This window comes from Poecilia mexicana, unplaced genomic scaffold, assembly GCF_051168715.1.
Source record: "Poecilia mexicana isolate PSO_F unplaced genomic scaffold, ASM5116871v1 scaffold_5, whole genome shotgun sequence".
Lineage (NCBI taxonomy): Eukaryota > Metazoa > Chordata > Actinopteri > Cyprinodontiformes > Poeciliidae > Poecilia > Poecilia mexicana.
In genome coordinates this window covers 24,511,127-24,531,059 of record NW_028263374.1, presented here as the reverse complement: position 1 = coordinate 24,531,059, position 19,933 = coordinate 24,511,127, and the positions used below count along the sequence as shown (strand labels likewise).

The 19,933-nt window shown below is 36.0% G+C and overlaps 1 protein-coding gene across 1 annotated transcript; it reads left to right on the top strand.

Moving 5' to 3' along the window:
• Positions 1-218: 218 nt before the first annotated feature.
• On the top strand, positions 219-14,171 carry lrrc38b (leucine rich repeat containing 38b). The gene is made up of 2 exons (XM_015006817.2): positions 219-1,898; positions 13,093-14,171. The coding sequence occupies exons 1-2, from the start codon at positions 1,271-1,273 to the stop codon at positions 13,338-13,340; spliced, it is 876 nt and encodes a 291-aa protein (XP_014862303.1). The 5' UTR covers positions 219-1,270; the 3' UTR covers positions 13,341-14,171.
• The last annotated feature ends 5,762 nt before the right edge of the window (positions 14,172-19,933 follow it).

Here is a 19,933-nt window from a genome sequence, read left to right as displayed (position 1 = left end):
CTGAAACTCAGAGGAACAACCTTAGTAGTCAACTAAAACTACACAAGTTTGGCAGATAATTTTTTCCTACAGATATTTTTTTTTAGTTAGGAAAATAGAGTGGTCACATTTTTTAAATAACAATAACAACAACAACAACAACAACAACAACAACAACAACAACAACAACAACAACAACAACAATAATGCATACATATTTGTAAATATTATTTTTAAAAACAAACAGCTGATAATATATTTTAGAATCTAACGCTATTTTACAAACACAGCTTTTATTGCCTTTAATTTCTTCTCACTATAGGAAGTGACATCACGTGTTGACAGTGACTTGATGAATCAGACACGCCCCCCTGGAAAAAGGAGAGGGCATGAGATAAACCGTGGTAGATTCGGAGGCAGACATTGGATTGGCATGGCTGTGTGCAGCTCAGCACTTCATCCTACATCCACAAGGCTCCTGCCTGGGCATTTGGATTGTCTCTCAAACAGCTTAGAAATGATGCTGGACAGCAGAGCACTGAGCCTGGCTTTGTTTTTACAGCATGTTGCAGGGTACTCGGAGATAGAGAGAGAGAATTAAGGGCGAGCGGGGGCAACATCACCACACATTTGAGCGATGCTCCGTGAGCTCTGTTTTTTTCACACCGTTTGGCTTTTCTGCACAAAGACTTTGGACTAATGGACGAATGCAGGAATGCAACTCTTTCCTTGTCATGCTTGAATTACTGTTCCATTTATCCTTTTTTGTCACAGTGCTCATTGTCTTTGTCTATCACTGCTGCCAGACGAACTGTGGGGTAGTGTGGCGGACACAGCTTTCTCCTCAACCCCCCTCTCCCTTGTCTGTTTCCCTTACTTCTCTTCTCTCCCAGCTTGCTCGTGTTAATTTACCGCTTCTGAGCTACATTCCCCTCTGTGTTATCCTCCGTTATTCCCACTGGTTACTGTCAGGCTCTAGTTGCACATATAAAACAGATAGACTGCTGTTCTATCTTAGCAGCTTGTTACGTGATCTCCTAGAAAAGAGTTTTCCTCTGCTGCTCTGCCGTCACACAATTCCTAAGCTCTGTCAGGTATCTCTCTCCATAACATCAAGATGCTCATTCAAGAGGATTGATCTCTCTCACCCCCTTCACTCATCCCTTCCCCTCCCTTCTCCCAATCTTCTGCCCTCTGACCCCTGCCTTTTTGTTCTCAACCCCCATCCATTTTCTCTCTTTTGTCCTTAACCTAAACCTCCTCTCCCCTAATTCATTTGACCCTCTCGACCATGTTGCCATGGGTCCACTGGCTTCAACCTATCCTCGTTTTGCTGTCCTCTGTCTTTTGGACCTGGGGCGAAAACTGCCCAGCAACCTGCCTGTGCCCAGATCCTCACACTGTGGACTGTAGTGGCCGGGGGTTAACCCGTCTTCCTGAAGAGATCCCTTTGGATGTCCGGAGGCTTCTACTGGCCGACAACTGGATACCCCGTATCCCTTCGGATTTTCTGGTTCTGTACAGTGACTTGGTCTACTTGGACCTCCGGAACAATTCCCTTTCTTACATAGAACCTGGGACTCTAAGCACTTCCTCCAGGTTGGTCTTCCTCGACCTAGGTAGCAACAATCTGACTGAAATCCCAAAGGGGACTTTTGGGGAATCCCGTAGCTTGATCAAACTGCGACTGGGAAACAACCCATATTTGAGCATGGTGAGTGAGGACGCCTTTCTGGGCCTCACCTCTCTGCGAGAACTTGAACTGGAACGTAATGCACTATCTACCCTAAAGGTGGGAGCCCTGAGTCAGTTGCCCTCCTTGCGGGTGGTGAGACTCGAGGGCAACCCTTGGGTTTGCAACTGCAACTTCACGAACCTGTTTGAATGGTTGATGGAAAATCGTCACAAGCTTCCAAATGGTAAGTAATGTCATTTTAGAAACAGCACTTTGTTACTATGCATTAGTCAGATAACGTAAATCTGAGTGAAGCATTCATTGGTACATGGTAAATCCAACGACATCACACTTCCCTGGTCTATTTGCTTCTTTATTTATTTTCCCAGTGGAAGAGGAAACCCCCTCCCCCTCCCTTGTTCTAATTTTGTCTCTTTTTTGCCTCCACCCCCATAGCCCCTTGATGTGGGAGACTCAGTGCGTAACATGAGACAATAGGACTTGTTTTTCATCGTGACAGTTATGTTTTACTTTAGAAAATTTAATAGTGTTTAAAATTGTTTAATATTTTCTATGGTTTAAAGAAACTCATATGGTTTAGGATTTGAGTGTTCGTGTGAACCAAGCACTGACTTCAATTTTGCACGTTCATGAGATTAAACATTTTTTTTTTTTTTTTTTAACAAGATGGTTTATTATCTCACATTTTCATGCATGCTGGAGTAGGCAAACGCAAAGATTTTATTTTTCTACAGAGAGAATAAAGACAATTTTTCCCATCATGTGTACATTGCTTTATCCTTGTGGATTTTTAGGCTGGCAGACTCCATCCACCAATGTAATTTAGCCGTGAGAGCTACGTTACATAACCGGATGGACATTTTGGTGGTTTTACAAAGCAGCCTCAGTATGTGCATGCTTGTTCTAGAGGAACATGAAATATTAATAGCTTTTTAGGTAAAATCTCTAAATAAGGTTGACTGGTTTTAACAGCCAGGGTGTCTGTATTAAAAAGGGGCTGCCAGTCTTTTCCATGATGAAAAGGATACGAAATCATATCTTATGCTATTTCAATTGTAGATCCATGTATTTCCTATTGTATGGTATGTGTTTGTGTTCTGCTACAAATATTATTTGGGAGTTAAATCTTTTGTAGAGCACAGATTATTTCTTTGCAATTGTTACAGACAGGACTTATCTCATGAGAGCAGGGTAGGATGTGGGAGCAAAGAAGCAAAAATAAACAGATCTGACGGCTGAGCCACACATGACTTGTACTAAGGGTGATAATTTTCACTTCAGATTACAGAGATGTGATAACATAGATTTTTTTCTTAAAATGTACATTTAAGCTAAATATGTATTTAGCTTAAATGTACATGGGTCCTCATGCTGCCAGACCCATTTAAGCTAAATGTACATTTTAATGATTTAACAATGCTGTTCTGATCAAATACCCTGAAAATATATGATAATGTTGGGGAAACTGTCAGCTTTGTTTCAGAAAGATCTACTTTCATATAAAGTCTGATTACTCATGAGCCAAATAATCGAAGGAGTGCTAAAGAAGTGTGTTTTTAAATGTGGAAAAATAATCGCAGGAATCAGTTAAAGTTACACAGTAAAAGATGGGAAGAATTTTTAAATTGATAAACCTTTAAAGTTTCACAATATAAGCATTTCATCAAGCATATTACTCTGTAATAAAGACCTGCTTTCTGTCTGCAAGATAAAATTGGCTGAAAGTTAACTGTTTTCTGACTGAATATTTTTGTGCTCAGTCTGAAAACTGGTTTGGTACTTCTCAGGTCTGCTGACAACCCACAAAATTAAACTACTTACAGACATATAGGCCATGGTGTTCTGTGCTATTGATTCTGCCCCTACTCTGCACTCAAATCTTTTTTCCTTTGCCACCTCAGGTAGGAAAATTTGCTCACACATTCAGTCCTCATGCTGCCAGATCCAATAAACATAATGACTGAGCTCTTAACATTAGTTAAATAGTATGACCTATTCTCTGAAAAATAAAAAATAAAAAAACAAACATAAGAGACATGATTATACAATCACAGATGGATACTCATTAGTGAATGAGCTTGATTTGATAGGCTTTGCAGTATGCGTTGCCTCTCTAACAACCGCCATCAGTTGATGTAAGTTAGCAACATATAATCTAGTTGGACAAAATCATGGAAATCTGTTTATGAGTTGAGTTTTTTTTTGTTCTTGCACCATGACATTTAAAAAAATGTCTCCTTTGTCTAGTGCACACAAATAACTGGTTGTCATGTAGGAGTTCAATTTAATGCTTGAACACTTTGGGTCAATAAAATGAGTAAACAGCAACCTTCAGTTTGACCAGCTTTTATTCAAGGGGAGACATAGGGGAATATTTTAACCACTACAGTCTGCTATAGGGCATTTTTAGAACATTTCAAAGTATTTCCTGTGCAACCTGTTTTAATCAAGAGAGGTGTTATTAAAGGGCAGGGGCAGGGTATAAGCTACATCAACCTTTTTGAGCTAAATATGTTATAATTTTATTTCTTCATAAAAAACACACCTGGAACATTGCTTTGACTCATTCATGCATGTTTGAAGAATCCTTTAATTTCATGTGGCAGCCATATGGGGGTTGCTTAACGCCTGCATCTGTCCTCAGCTCAGGACCCGCCCCATGAATCGTCCCTCCCCTGTGTCTCCTCCACACAGCTCCTCCAGACTAACAGCAGCAGCAATTAGCAAATACCTGTTGAAACTACTGAGTTTGCTGAGCTTATCATACAAATTGCAAAGCTCCTGTGAATGGTTGTATAGGACGCCAATGGGCAATATGGAGAAGCATTGTTGTGATAACGTGCTTAAAGAGACAAGCTAATTTCAAGGCATCAGATATGGTTATGATGTGAAGTCAAAGTGTTTTTTGATATACTATAACATATTCATAACAACTGAAGGCAGCATAGTTACTTGATTGTGCTACAAAATGGCTCCATATACCTGGAAAATATACTATACCCCCATTATTTACTGTAGCTAATGATACCACCCACCTTGAAAGTGGGCCTCTGTCTCTTTAAGAAGCTCCAGGACCTTTAGAATGTTGAATCAATATTTATTTTTAGAATTTATTAAAAAATACGTACTTATCAAGAGAAATCTGATCTGAAAATATTCAAAACATAAGCAGAAGGTGGTATATTAAAGGAAACGAAATGGAAGGAGCTCTGGACAACATGGTGATTTCTGGGTATGAAAGTTGGGATATAAGCAAAAACTTAAAATGACTCCCAAGCCTTCATGAGGAAAAAGTAGGAGCACTTTTGTACTTTATTGTCGCTTGAAATTGGACACTACCAAACATAGAACATAATAGAAATAATCTTTAATGTCCAACAGTGTGGACATTCAGGTGTAACAGTAGCATCAAAGTACATCTATGCGCACACACACGCGTGTGCACACGTATTTATTTATTTATTTTATTTATTTATTTTATTTATGTGTTTATTAATTACAGATAGATTAATGATAGCAATAATAAGTTGTACAGGATTATTGCATAAAGACAGTGATCAGGAAGGCGTATTCCGATCCAAGGGATATGTAACTGAGTAGGATGACTTGTTTTTCAAACGTACATAAAGTGCATGCATGTTAAACATTACAAAGAAAACAGATCATTTACAGTAAATGATCTTTAATGAATATTAGTAATGAGGAAAATATTGCTAATGATTATGCAAATCTCAGAATGGATGTAAACATATATCGCTTTTGTTGGGAGCAGTGAAGAATATACAATCTAATAGCTGCTGGGAGGAAGAATCTTCTCTAACACTCCTTTGCGCTCCTACAGTGCAGCACTCTGTCACTGAAGAAGGTCTCCAGATTGTCCATTAGTCATGTTATTTTAACCAGAGTCCTTCTGTCTCCCACCACCTGAACTGGGTCGAGGGAGCATCCGGGCACACAGCTGGCCTTCCTGATGAGCTTATTGAATAGCTTCCTCTGAGCTGTTGATATCAGCATTTAAAAATCTCTAAACTGTAGAACCCGTATGATAGACAGAAATTAATCTATAGACATTCCTCTCCATAGGACAGAAATAGTTGCAGCATTCTTCATAAGTGCCTGCATAATATAGCAGCTGCAGAGTGTCTTCAGTAAATCCAATTCCCAATTCATTTTTCACTTCTTGATTTCCCTCGTGATTTTAACTTCACAGCACAGCATCCTTTTCTGTTTGTGTCACCGCAGGTCAGAATGATGGATGGTTGAAAGATAGTTGAAATTTTTGAATTTCAAATTATAAGCAAAAAAAAAAAAAAGCAGAAAACACTGTTCATTTTTAAATAACTTCAGTTTGTCTCTAGTGTAGCAGTGGATATAACTAATTCTTTATTTAAAGTTGACTCACAAGTCAATTAATCTATTTTTGTATTTCTTATTGGGTCACCATGTAAAAGTTTCTTTTAGCCACCAATCAGGTTCATAAATGTTTCAGTGGAAGATTGAGTGTAAACATGATCCACTGCTGTCTCCGGTGCTCTTGGGTTAAGGATGAACAAAGGCCATATATAATTCAGACTGACACAGTTCTACAGCACACTGGCCAGGGTAATTGGAGCTACAGCTGCCTACAGGGCAGGGCAGGCCAATTTCTTTTGGGAGATGGCAGATTGGGATTCAGGCCCATCATGGTGTTGCTATCAACACTAGTCATGACCCAAACAGTGTCTCTGTAAAGTAGCAGTTCATATGACTACTGGGGTCAAAGCCTGAATTTTCCTTCACAGCCTATTGAGTTGCTCCTTTGAGACCCGTTATCACAGTGCACAAACAGCTCTGAAAATATGGTGTCACTGACCAGTTCTACGTAGCACAAACATGAAGCTGCAAAGCTCAATGCGGCATCTCTGGCTATCTTTACCACCCATGGGTATATGATGTGAAAATATCTGTTCTATTAACACAACCTGACAGCTTGTTTTATCTTGGCCTAATTTAATGTTTATTTAAAGTTTGGATGTGAGAGATGGTGCTGGCGAGGGAGAGCTGAGTGGGGAAAAAGGTGGACAGATTTACAAAAAGTGATAGCATCATGTGGTACATGCTGAAAAGCAGGGGAGGACAATCTGCCACTTTCAGAAGTAAAACACATTATTTACATGGATGCCTGTGGAAACCTGTTTGAACATTATTTTAGTTTTCTTTATCATGTGTTAAAAATTCAAGGCATTTTTAGCATCTGTATTTATGATCAGAATGAATTATGTTATTCGAAAATAAAAGAAAAATGTATTTTTTGGATATTTTAAATATTCTGTTTGTCGCAGTCAGCATGCTTTGTGGTTTAATGGTGACTAAATTTGTGCATGCTTGGTGTAAGGTTGCTGAATCTTTCCACAGACGGAGTTCCCTTATGAATAATTCACTCATTTCCCTGAGTCGCAGCAATGCTTCTCTCTTTGTGCATACTTTGCAAATATTACTCACTCTGTTACCATCCATTCTTTTTCCAACTTGAATGAATCTCACATTTTTTCCAATTAGGTATTAAATCTGTTTTATTTTTTTGGTTTGTTTTTTAGAACTGAAGAACTTTTCCTTGTGACTCCAATCATGTATGAGTGATTTACATCTATTGACATTTACCCATATGTTCAAGAGGTTAAATCAAGTATCATAGCTGAATGCTTGGATTATTAGAAAGGTCGCTATACACTTATGTTTCAAGTGTTATAAATGTAAGCTCAGCTACATTAACAGTAATGTATGACCACTGTTAATTGACTTGCTCAGAGATCAATCTGGAGAGATAGGGTGGCGTTAAAGGGAGGGATGTGAAACGAGGCAGCAAGGTAGATCAATCACGGCTGAGACAGGAGATAGCCTGTCCTGTTGACTGGCTGCAATCCTAAATGTAATCTATCAACTGTTCGTGCCAAGACTGAAACATATCTGTGTGGGCAGACAAACCTGAGAGTGTAAGGGCGTGATTTGTATTACATCACTGAACAGTTGCCTGCTGTAGAGTCTTAATACTTGACATATCACATGTTTCAGGAGTAGTTTATAAACTGTTAGTGTACTACATAGTTCAAAAACTTAGCGTATATATCATCAATTTGAAAACTTTTTCCTTTCAACTTTGTTAAGTCCTTAAACCCATCATGGTTGTTTTTGACTTCCATGACCAGAGTTAGGAAATATACACAAAATAAGCATGAAAGAAAAAGCAAGACAGCTGATATAGCATTTACATGTTCAATTCAACGTAATATGATTCATATCCTATAGATTTTAAGTACATTTGTGTTCACTCGGCCTGTGCATTTCCTCTGAATAAAAAGGATAAATGTGTGTCAAAGTTAGTTGTGGGACTTGCTTAAAACTTTTAATCAAAATAGTTGGCTATTTTGATTAAAATTGATAGCTAGTAATTTTGTGTAATGTAGGATCCATGAAAAGAAAATCAAAGATAGGCAGATAGATTCTAGCCATATTGTTTCAGCTTCAACTTTGGCAGTTTAAGGAAAACAGATACAATGACTTAGCAAGCTATACAAACAGCTGTGTTGGCTCTGATTCATTTATTTACCTTTTATTTTTATATAGATATTTATGATTTATGACTAAAATGTAAATAAGTTAACATAGTTTGACAAAAACAAGCTACACAGAGAATCTAAATTGTTTTGGAGAAAACGTTTATGACTTACCATAAAGAGAGAGAAGACAGAAAGAATGTAAAACATCAAACCCAACATCTGTTGAAGAAGAAAAAAATATTTTAATTCAAATATTAGTAAAACATACAATGTATGAGACTTATTTGTACCATTCTCTATAATCAATGAGAAGCATTTTCTTCACAAAACAGCTAAATGCACAATATTCTTACCCTTTTTAATGTGTAACTACCTATCGTGTTTGCATTCTGAAGACAGTGATGAATACAACATGTTTTCACCAGATAAATTTCATTCCTTCCACACAATGTCTTCTGTCCTATGGCGAAGTGGCTTTATTGGTTGTATGTCAACCTTGTTTTGGTTTTCCTGAGATAGAGAGATATATGAGCTGTTCAAAGTTGGGTTTCGCTTTCTGCTTTGGCTCCGTTTGTTTTTCCCTGAGATTTTGCTGCTCTAGTGTGACAGCCACTAATGTTCTAAGGTGTTGAACAAATAAGATGAGCTCTAAGGGAAAGAGCTTTATACTGTAGGAATGGTTATTATTTTTTTTATTTAGTTTTTCTTTCTTTGTTCTTTTGTTAGTCCATGTTGTTGGATGCACTCACAGTAATTTTGCAATAATCTACTAAAAGCCTTTGAAATTTTGAGGGCCATTTATTCATTTTATTTCCTACATCAGACTACATCTAGATATTTTTCAAATCGTTCTCAGGCTGGAAAACCAGAGAGAAATTTAGTTAAGACTAAATTTCCTCATAATAAATAATGTAAATGTAGCAAAAGTAATTTTTAGCTGATTGTCTTGTTAAAATCAGGTCAGTCAATTCTGCTCTAAGGAAATGTCAAATAATGGGAAAAGTTTTTTTTATGTTGTTCATTAATGTCAATTCTAGACTTATTGACTTATTTTTATTATAGTTTTATTTACTTAGTGTAATATTTTCTAATTCATCCATTTGCTTGCGTGTTCTTTTTAGTTATCTTTATGAATCTGTTACAATTGACTGTAGTAAAGGAACCTTTAATTAACATATATTTGGGTGAACTTTTGTAAAAGAATTTCACCCAAATGGTTTATCCTGGTTTCTTTTCTTTCATCACAGAATCACTGAAAGGAATTTTAACACCACTATTTACACCTTTTCACCACTATTTACACTATTATGAACGTTTATTTCTGCATTGACTTTTAGGGTTTTTTAAACCAGCTAATTAACACCTTAGTAGCTATTTCTTAGCTTCTGTTAAAATAATTCCTCTAACTTTATTTTGTAAAACAAATATCTCCAGGCATATACTTGGATTTAGATCTATGCTGCCAAGTCAGGAAATATTTGTAAAGAGGTCAGTTTGCTGTGTGTCTCAAATGAGACTAAATTCACTACAATTTAGGGCTGGAACGGTTCCTTGAGTGATTTGGGTATCTCAATTATTAAAATTCCTCGAGGAAAATTCAGGAAAAGTCTTGAAACTTTGTTAAGTTATGTTTTATTATTTAATGCACTGTGTTCCGGCAGGGTCATTATTTGCGTCGCGCAGTGCTCTCACTTCCGTCTGAGTTGCTGACGAAAGTTGTTTCTTTATTATTAAATTGAATATAATTTCAGATTTTTGTATTACTTTTCTTCAGGTTAAGATAGAGAATGAGCTATTATTGTTATTTTCTAAACTACGGAAAAGTTATTGTTAGGGATGCTCAAATGTGAAAAATTGGACTGATGTTGATATCCGATAGAAATACTGCTAAGTTAGATTCACCAACGTTTTATTTTATCTTTTTTTTATCCGATTACTCGATTAATCATAAGAATAATCGATAGATTACGCGATTACAAAAATATTCGTTTACAACAGCGCTAATCTGAATATCCTCATGACAGCTTGTAATTATGAGAAACTGTCATTATAGTCTTTGCTTCAGAAGGTCACAATTGCAAAGAACCACAGCTGTTGGGTAATTCTCTAATCTGTTAGTCAGTCCAATCTGTTTTAGTATTGTGTAATGTTAATTTTGGTGTCTGCTTGAAGTTAAAGATGAGGATGCATTTTATTTTTCAACATTTCATTGAGACCAAACTTGCAATCCTATTTGAAGATTTGCATTGGGTTAGAATCCACAACTAAATGTATTAATTTTAATAAGTGGTGACTCTTGAAGAGGGTTGTGATTAAGAGATATGCGCCTGGTCAAGATGTCCTACTCTGACATATTGACATATTGTTCAAATTAAATCAAAAAGTGCTTTAACATAGAATTAGTGTGAGTTTGCACTTTTGTCCCAACAAGTTCTTACACCTTTTTTTTCCTCAGGTCAACTACATAAAATAAATCCCATTTTATATAAGAGGAAAGATTTGAAATGGTTTATTGTGTTTATTTTTTCTTTCATCACATAATCACCGAAAATAATGTTAACATCACTATTTATACCTTTAAAACCCTGTTTTTAAAGTGTTTTCCTAGCCTTTTCATGAATTATCAGCTAAAATCGAGTTGTTCACATTTTTTTTATTATTATTGGCCTGCTTTAGTTAATTATAAATAGTATGACAAATTAATTCGGTGACACCCGTCGAAGCATTACATTCAACAGGAATAATTTTGTGTAAAATAGAAGACCATGCCGATGTTTCTTAAAACGTATGATTACCTTTTACCTTGAAGTGTTGGTGGTGTATGTAAACATTTAAAATACACCACCACCAATTCCATATACTTTATGAGGAAAAGTTTATACGATAACTTTCCTTTGTGCAGTTAGGATGCAGAAGTCTGTCATTGAATGAGTTTTCCATTTCAGCAGCAGCTTCATATATGAGGGGTGGGACATTGTCCAACAGTGATGTTGCCAGATTTTTCTGTCTTCTACCACTTTCACTGGGCCCACACTCCAAAAGACCTCAGTCTCTCTCCTCAGCAGTTAGTTTTCCTGTAGTATCAGTGTTGTGAATCCAGTCTAGCTTAGTGTTCAAGTGAACATCCAGGTTAGAGTCCACTGTCTCTCTGTTCACTTCCTGGACTGTTGTTGCCATTGGTGACGTGGGTCTGATCTTATGGAAATCCACCACCAGCTCAGGATACACAAGTTGGTTATCCCTAGTTATACAGTCTAAACGGCAATTATACCAAATACTAAAGAAATGCATACAAGCTTGTGGATCTGAAGAAAGCCAATAAATACATTGTTTAGAAAAATCTCTTACACATTATTATTTTCTTAACATCTATATATAAAAATAACTCTAAATCTAACCAACCTACATCAGAAAGGTTTTGTCTGCTTTGATATCCAACACAGAAACAAAATGTTGTGTATTTATACAGCATATGTAAATATCTGATTTTAACTGTGTGTATGAAATATTCAAGAAGTGTCACCATGTCCCCTTCCTGCAATTATGGGTGCGTAACAGTTCCTGTTCTCTACAAAGTGAATGTTAGATGAGATGTAAGAATCTATTTTGTATTAGGGGATTAGTGTCACCAACTTTTATCAAGCTCCTACAGAGTTCAGTTACAAACCTTATTAATAGTGTAGCAAGTTAATCAGAGGACCATGAAAACCAATTCCATGATATCACAAATTTCCATTATGTCTTTTTCCATTGTCACAACATTTAGATGTTGAATGTATGTTTACTAAGCCTTACAGATTGCACAAGCTGCTTATTTCATTCTCTGATTTTTGCTATGCTTTTTTGTCTTATTAGGTTCTTACTTCAGTGATACATTTATATATTTGATGCTAAATAGTAAAAAGAAATGTTAATGAAATTAAAGATTGTAATGAAAACTTCTGTAAAGAATTGCTCGTATTATTATATAAAAAAAAATGCTTTAAGGGGAACATATGTTGTTTTAGAAATTTTATCTATTTGCATGCCCAGCAACAGTGAAAAGTAGCCACCCACATTGAAAGCCTTTATATCTGCCCACATAACTACAGCAGTGTTTCTTATAGTACAATGCATTGCCAAACGTCTTCTGTCTTCTGCTGCACAGTGCTGCATAGAGCATTGTGTTTGCAATGTTAAGAGTGCATCAATTAAAGTCTGTTGCCCTGCATTAAAGACATATGTCTAATTAACGCTTGTAGTAGTTTAGGCTCCAAGGCCAACAAAATTGTCGGTGCAACCAATTGAAGGATATGCACTGTAAAACTGACTGTGATCATTGTGCAATTTATTTTTATAAATCTGTGGGATAAAAAGGATGCAAAGTAGGTGAACTGTGATCCTGAGATTAATGAACACTAAATATTCATTAATCCATCCTCAGATTTGATGCTGGATATGAAAGCAGCCAAAACTACTATCAAAACAGGTGGATTTCTGTGGGATGTATTAACCAACATGACATATTTTCTGAACAATTTTAGTTATTAATAACATAGTAGTGTGTTAGTAATACACTAGAGGCTCCTAAAATGGGCTGATCTAAAGCTACCTACCTAAATTACTGTTTTCAGTTTATTTCACAGTATGCAACCACACATCACACTCTTCCAGTGAGAGTAAGTGTGTACCTGCTGCCTTGTTGTGGGTGGGAATACGGTAAACACAAAGCAACTTTAACTCATAATGTCAAACTAGAATCCAAGTATTTTGTACAAGCAAGAAAGCTGAACCAGGGATCTTTTATTTTCTGCTGGCTACTTGAGCTGAAACCTAATCACACTGACCACCATTCAATATATCTGGTGATTTAATCCAATTCCATTTCCTGTTTTGTTTCAGGGGTGGAAGGCATGGAGTGCTCCCTTCCCATGGATGGCAGACGTGTTTCTCTGACACAGCTTTCAAAGGACAGCTTTCGTGAGTGCCAGGCCACCCTAACTCTAACAGACCTGCTCATCATCATTTTTTCTGGCATCTCTGTGTCTGTGGTGGCCATCATGACCAGCTTCTTTTTGGCTTCAACTGTTCATTGCTTCCAGCGCTGGAGTAAAGGCACCAAGGGAGATGAAGAAGAGAGTGAGGAGTAAAAACGGTTTCCTTGCAGGGACGTTTTTCCTCGTTCTCCAAACTAGTTGAGGACACTCAAGAAAGTGTGTGGTCAGTGCTGTTTCCTACTTGGTAAAGCTCCAGAACCCTTGGATCATGGATTGGTACAGTTACAGTCAAAAGATGGATATACATATTATCTAACAAATTACATCTCAACGGAATGAGGTTTGTAAGTATACCACTCCATGTGTTCAAAAATTATATGAGGATCATATTTTTGTCTGTGAAAAGTCAAAGTTTTTGGCTCAGTGTCAAATATTCTGAAGAAAAATAATGAGGCCAAGACTATGACTTGTATCGAAAGAAAAATAGATTTCACTGGACTACTAACACATAGAAAATATTTTTCTTGTAGTGCTGTCATTTTTGTCTTAGAAAAACCAAAAAACTAAATCTAATGCTGAACATTCAGCTTTGGAATCTGAAATTCTGTAAAGAAAGCTAAAGGCTTTTGTGAATTTTAAAATCATATTCACTGGAACTTAATCTATGTAAAGCAGGACACTTCACTGACCTAAAATCCCTTATAAAAGGATGTCATAATGACAAGTGACCTCAATATTTAACTGCTTGTAATGTGATATGCTGGCATATCGTATCATTTAACAGTGTCCTGTCTGGATTGCCTCATTTGCTTATATTTAAAGGTTGCTCTCAAGATATGAAGAAGGTTAATAGTGTTGCTCCTTCTGAATTAATCATAGGCGGAAAGCTTAACAAGAAGGGTTTGGTTGACAGTTGGTCTTCTCAAACTTCCAGCAGTATTCATTATATAATTACAAATTATATACAAAAAGTACAAAAGTAAATGGTATGTAATCAAAAATAAAAACAAAGAGGATAGTATGTTCATTAGATTCATTACTGTAAACTATGTAGAGAAAGATATTTCTAAAGTATATACAGTATAGTCTTGGAAATTACGACGAAAATATGGTATTAAATTGAATCTATTTAGTTACTCTGTTGATGCACTTTAAACAACAAACCTAATTTTGGCAGGTATCTCATTTAGACTACTACTGTCTTTGCCAAAGATTAAGTTTCAGTAGAAGAAAGATGACATGGGAGGACTTTGTAGTGGATGGCATGTCACATAGAGAGGCAGAAGTAGCTTCACAATAGAAACCAACTTGCACTTTGTAAAAACCCTTTGTACTCAAACAATTACCATCTCCAAAGATTTACAATTTCTTCCTGTCAGTCTTTAGCATCTTTCAGATCAGAGCTCTGTGATAAACACATAAACACAAAGATCTCCTTATTTCTTCCTTTGGCATTCATGTCCTACAAGTTGATTTGGTGAGCTCATGGGGCTACATGTGTAACTCAGCTCCAATTACTAGAGCAACGCACACATGTATGTTGAACATTTATCTTATACCCAGTAGTATCTGAATTGGATCGTTTTTGTGAGTTACAAGCTAACTGTCATAATACAGTCAGGTCTTCAAATACAAACAAAATTGCAGTGCAGTCATGCTTAGCACATTTGTGTCTGTCCCAGATTATACTAAACATATTTCTCAGATTAAATCCAAACTGGGGGATCATCACAGTGTCCTATAGCTGCCCCATTTCATCTTATGCTCATCGTGGCTCTGTGACTATACCTTCTCAGGTGGATCATAGACAAAACAGCAGTGGGTCACCTTTGACCTTATTTCACTTGGGGTCTCTAAGTTGGTCATGAAGAACACCTGTAGAACACATTTGAGCCTGACAGTCTGATCTGAAAGGAGCTTTTGACCAAATCAGCAGTCTTCGCTCATTGCAGTGCTTAACCTTAATTTCCAACATATGGCTATTTCTTTTACAACAGCCAAAAGATTGGCCATTTGGGAAACGGTTTGTCTTTAGATTATCTTCAACATAGCTGCCATTCTGTTATTTATTTTTATTTATTTTTACATCTATTTTAAGTTGTCTTTCTCAAGAGTATATGACACAGCTCAACTGACACAGAGAAAAAGTCACATTTGAACACTTTCTCCACTGGTCCTGCAGTCATGATGGTACAAAACACTCCATAGCTAATAAAGCAGAGTCCTGGACACTTTTTTGTCTTGAATTTGCATTTAGTGTTTTCAAATCCTCAGTAATAAGGACTTGAAATGCACAAAAGCTGATATGTAATTATTTCTCATGTTCTTGTAATCATTTGTAATTCAGCAAACTGAGATGTAGCAAAAAGAATGTCAACCAGTGGATATAAAAAGAGCCATCCATATATTGTGATCATTTCTGTGCGGGGAATACAAGAGGAAAAAGAGACACATTCTTTTTTTTTCTCTTTAGAAGGAATTCAAACCCTAAATGTGCAGCAGTCAATAGCACATTTTGCAGAAATGACAAAATATAAATGTGGCCTTATTCATTGTTGTTGTTTTTCAATAGGCATTAAAAAATCATGAGTCATAGTACAATTTTTCAAAGGATGTCTCAAATCATATAACAATTGTTGTAATCTACTTGTAGTGTTGATGTATGTATTCATATATGCGCCATATATGTCCCACATTCTAACAACAATGGCACTGTATGGTAAAATTTCAATTTATGGATATTATGTATTGCCTAAACATGATACACACTGATTTCCCATTCTGAATAGAAATAATAGACACTGACCTTCTGCTAACTCCTGCTTCTGAAATGTCCATCAGTGTAACAGACTTGTCAGCTTTGGGAATTTATCAGATGTAAAAGCAGTGTTCCTTTGGAAATCCAATAATAAAACATAGGAAAAGGAATTACAGGAGTTTGGGAGATAATGTTATATTCCTTAAAACTCAAAACATCAGGAAGTAGGGAAGGATAAGGCTAATTAGATTGAATTACCTCTCTGTTTTATTACATTAAAGGTTTTTACCTTGACCCTCTACTTCCTGTCTGTCAAGACGACATCCAAAGGTTTTTTTTTTTTGTTGTTTTTTTTGTTTTTTTTTTTGTTTGTTTGTTTGTTTTTTTCCAGGGTTGAACATACATTTCTGCAGTCACATTCTGTTAAATTGTTTGGGCAGTTAGAGAAATTGAAAAGTGCTTCCAGTTTTAACTTTGAGTACCAAAACACAAAGCTAAGCCAGATTAATAAAAAAAGAGACGTGCCCCAAATATCAATACTTATTAATATATCCCTGCAAGCAACCAGTACGAAAGTTAAATCCAAGTCTATTGTACCACATGTGATATTTTGATCAGAATCAAACTGTTACTCATAGCCAGAGCTATGTTTCTCTAAGTTGTTCCAGCTGAATAAGTTCACTCTAACACTAAAAATTCCTAGGTGAAGAAAATTGGAAAACCTAGCAAGATTACAAGCAAAAAATATTCCTTTTATACCCTCAAAAAAGTTAAAGTTAAGTGAGTTAATTGAATTTGTTTACCCATTATAACCTGCTTTTTTATATCCAGATGCACAAACTGATGTGAAGGGATCACAGGGAGATTTTTTTATACATATCATTATTATTTGCAACTACTGTGTAGTTATTGTATATTGAAAATACTATGTTAGATTAGTTGTTAGAATGAAAAATGTTAGCATGACATTTTACTTTCTCTTACTTATTTTACTACCAATATCAGTACATTAGAGCATGCACTGTTAAGTTACCAACTGGATAATTTTCAGATTCATGTCTATTTTTCTATTACAGCTTCCAAAATGAAGCATTTACTTACATTGTTTGTCCCCTTTGTAACTTTCTGGCATTGCACATCCCTGGGAAGCAGAAACACTGGTGGCTGCTTTTGTGTGGCTTGTCTTGCATAAAATACCAAAATTATTGTTGTGATTTGTCAGACAAAATGTCAGAATGGGTCAAATCTAAATTATTTTGACGGAAAAATGAGTGACGACACTGTTGCTACTGAATGCATTTCCAAATGTCAATCAGACACTGTCAAACAGACTGTATGTGTAGCTGTATATTGATGTTTGGTTAAAAACTGATAGTAATAAAATCCTTTCTCCTGTCTTCATCTGTGTTTGCTCCAAATAAAATTTACTTACACGGCGCATACATGAAAAATCTAGGTAGCATTTGGCAAGATGTAGCACTGAAAGAGAGAAATGCATTTTGTGATAATTTTTATGTTGTGTTTACAATGTTCCTCAGCAGGAATCAATGCAAGTTAAAAGGCATCAGTATGTTTAATTTCACCTGTCTTGAACAACAGTAGAAATGATCATTTTAATAAAGTGGCAGTTGGAAAATTTGAAAAAGAACTCTGTAATATATGTGAATTTCTTCCTCTTGTTTTCTTGGGTTTACAGACTTGGCTTGTCAAGGCAGCAGATAAATAATCCTCATCTGTAAACACAGCACAGTGTGTCATTTCACAGAGCAATCTTATCACTCTGCAAATATGCAAATAGCAGTAATATATTTTAAAAGGTGAAAACAAATACACTGAGAATGAAAAATGTCATATGAAATTGCAGCAATTATCTGGAGTTTCCATGTAAATATTCTTGATTTAGTCTGATTTGATGCAATACAGTGTAACGAATGAATGTCAGTTGTCACCCAATGCCATTACATTCGAGCTTTGCAATTGGTTGTGTCTATTTTCTGTTCAGTAGTAGCCCGTGATTCGCCCATGTGCAAAGCTGCACACATATGATGGCAGATGTTTGTGTATTTTTCTTCTGTCACAGAGAGGATGCATTTGGAAATACTATCCAAGCATGTTCCCTACCTTATTGATGAGGGATGCATGCAACATCAAAAATTAAAACCACACAACATCATAGTCTTCTTTTCTAAAGAACGCTAAAGTCAAGAGACTGAAGGACAAAAATAACTCTCTCCCTAAGGAGATGCAATGTTGGCTTGACACTGAGCAAAATGACAGTACTCGGCAGAACAGAATCACTTATTGGAATTCCACTAAGGAATTACAACAGTGGATAAGGATTATCATGCACGAAAGACATCATCGTACTATGCTCATGCACCACTGAAGAGAGATGTGTGAGGATGGTGGTCGTGATGAGGATTCTCCTGCAACCATTTACCTCATTTGGTTGTCATGGCTACACAGCCAGAGGCTCGTGCTCTTGGACGCCGAGGCAGGAAGAGAAAGAGTGAGGGATTCAGGGAGGCACACAACCCTGTAGAGTGCCTCACTCTGGTCATCAACTAACTAGACCTGGCAACTAAATGAAATATATACATTTCACAATATTGTTCACACACACACACACACACACACACACACACACACATATATATATATATATATATTTACAATTGTTTGAACAAAAATTGTTCCCACGGATGAACCAGAGTTGTGCAGCTTCACAATATCTTGGCTGATTTCATTTGACTTCCCAATCATGTCAAACAAGTAAGCAATATGTTCCAGGTGTGGCCTTAAAAAATATTCTTGGGTGTGCCTCCAAGTAACTCAAATGCATCTGTTAACCTATAAAAGTTTTCCAAAGTCATGACTTCATCATCTGGGCTTCCCCTCATTGCCAAAAGAGACAGTAATCATTCTGTATGTAAATTACTGAATTGTGCCATTTAGCAGTTATTCTAACTGACCTGAAACAACAGAAGTTTGGTCTGATTTAACATCAAAATGTCTTTATATTCAAGTATGTAAATATCTGGTTTCACATGTTAATCAAATTTGCAAGTCACCTAACATGTAAATTAGTAAAACAATGAAATGGTTAATCCCGTGAATATTGTCACTATCGTAGCATTTGCGCTTTTATTTACTTTTGGTAAGGCAGGAAGCAAGCAGGACAGAAAGGAAAGTAAACCAACACCTAGACAGGAAGGTTTGAATGATAAATGATCTGGCACCTTACTGTGGAATTAGAGTTTGAGAAGAAGTGAGCAGCACTTCAAAGATTTAAAATATCAAAAGGGGCCACAGCTAATGTCCCCCTGTGTGTGAGTAACCAAAATCAGAACATTTAATTGTGTTTAGAGAAGTGGGGAATTATGGAAAGAATTGCACAAAATGTAGATTTTGAAAGAAAGAATTAAGGAGTAGATATACACAAGTCATATACTGATCTCTTTAGGGTGTTAGTGTTTTTTTTTTTTTGTAGTTTTCATTATTTTAAGTTTGAGATTGATCTTTTTTGAAAAACACCCCAAACAAATCCCAATCTTAATCAAACAAAAGAAAAGAAGACACTTTTTTTTTCCAAAAAAACTTTTCTTAAATTAATAATAGGCATACATCAAGTGCTGTCCTTGTTAACAGCTTTATAGTTTTTGTGAAAGGAGGAGAGACTCAAATAAAGTCCTTGAGATCATTCTGTAACCTCTGGATGTGTCCTTGCCCCAACACACCTGAATCAAATGGTTGAATTGTCTCATCATCATATCATTCAGCTTAGTGGAGGTATGGTAATGAACCATTCATGTGATTCAGATATGTTGGGGAAGTAAAAAAAAAAAAAAAAATATATATATATATATATATATATATATATATATATATATATATATATATATATATATATATATATATATATATATATATATATATATATATATATACCACACTTGCCTTGTGATTTTACTGGATTTAGGCACCTATG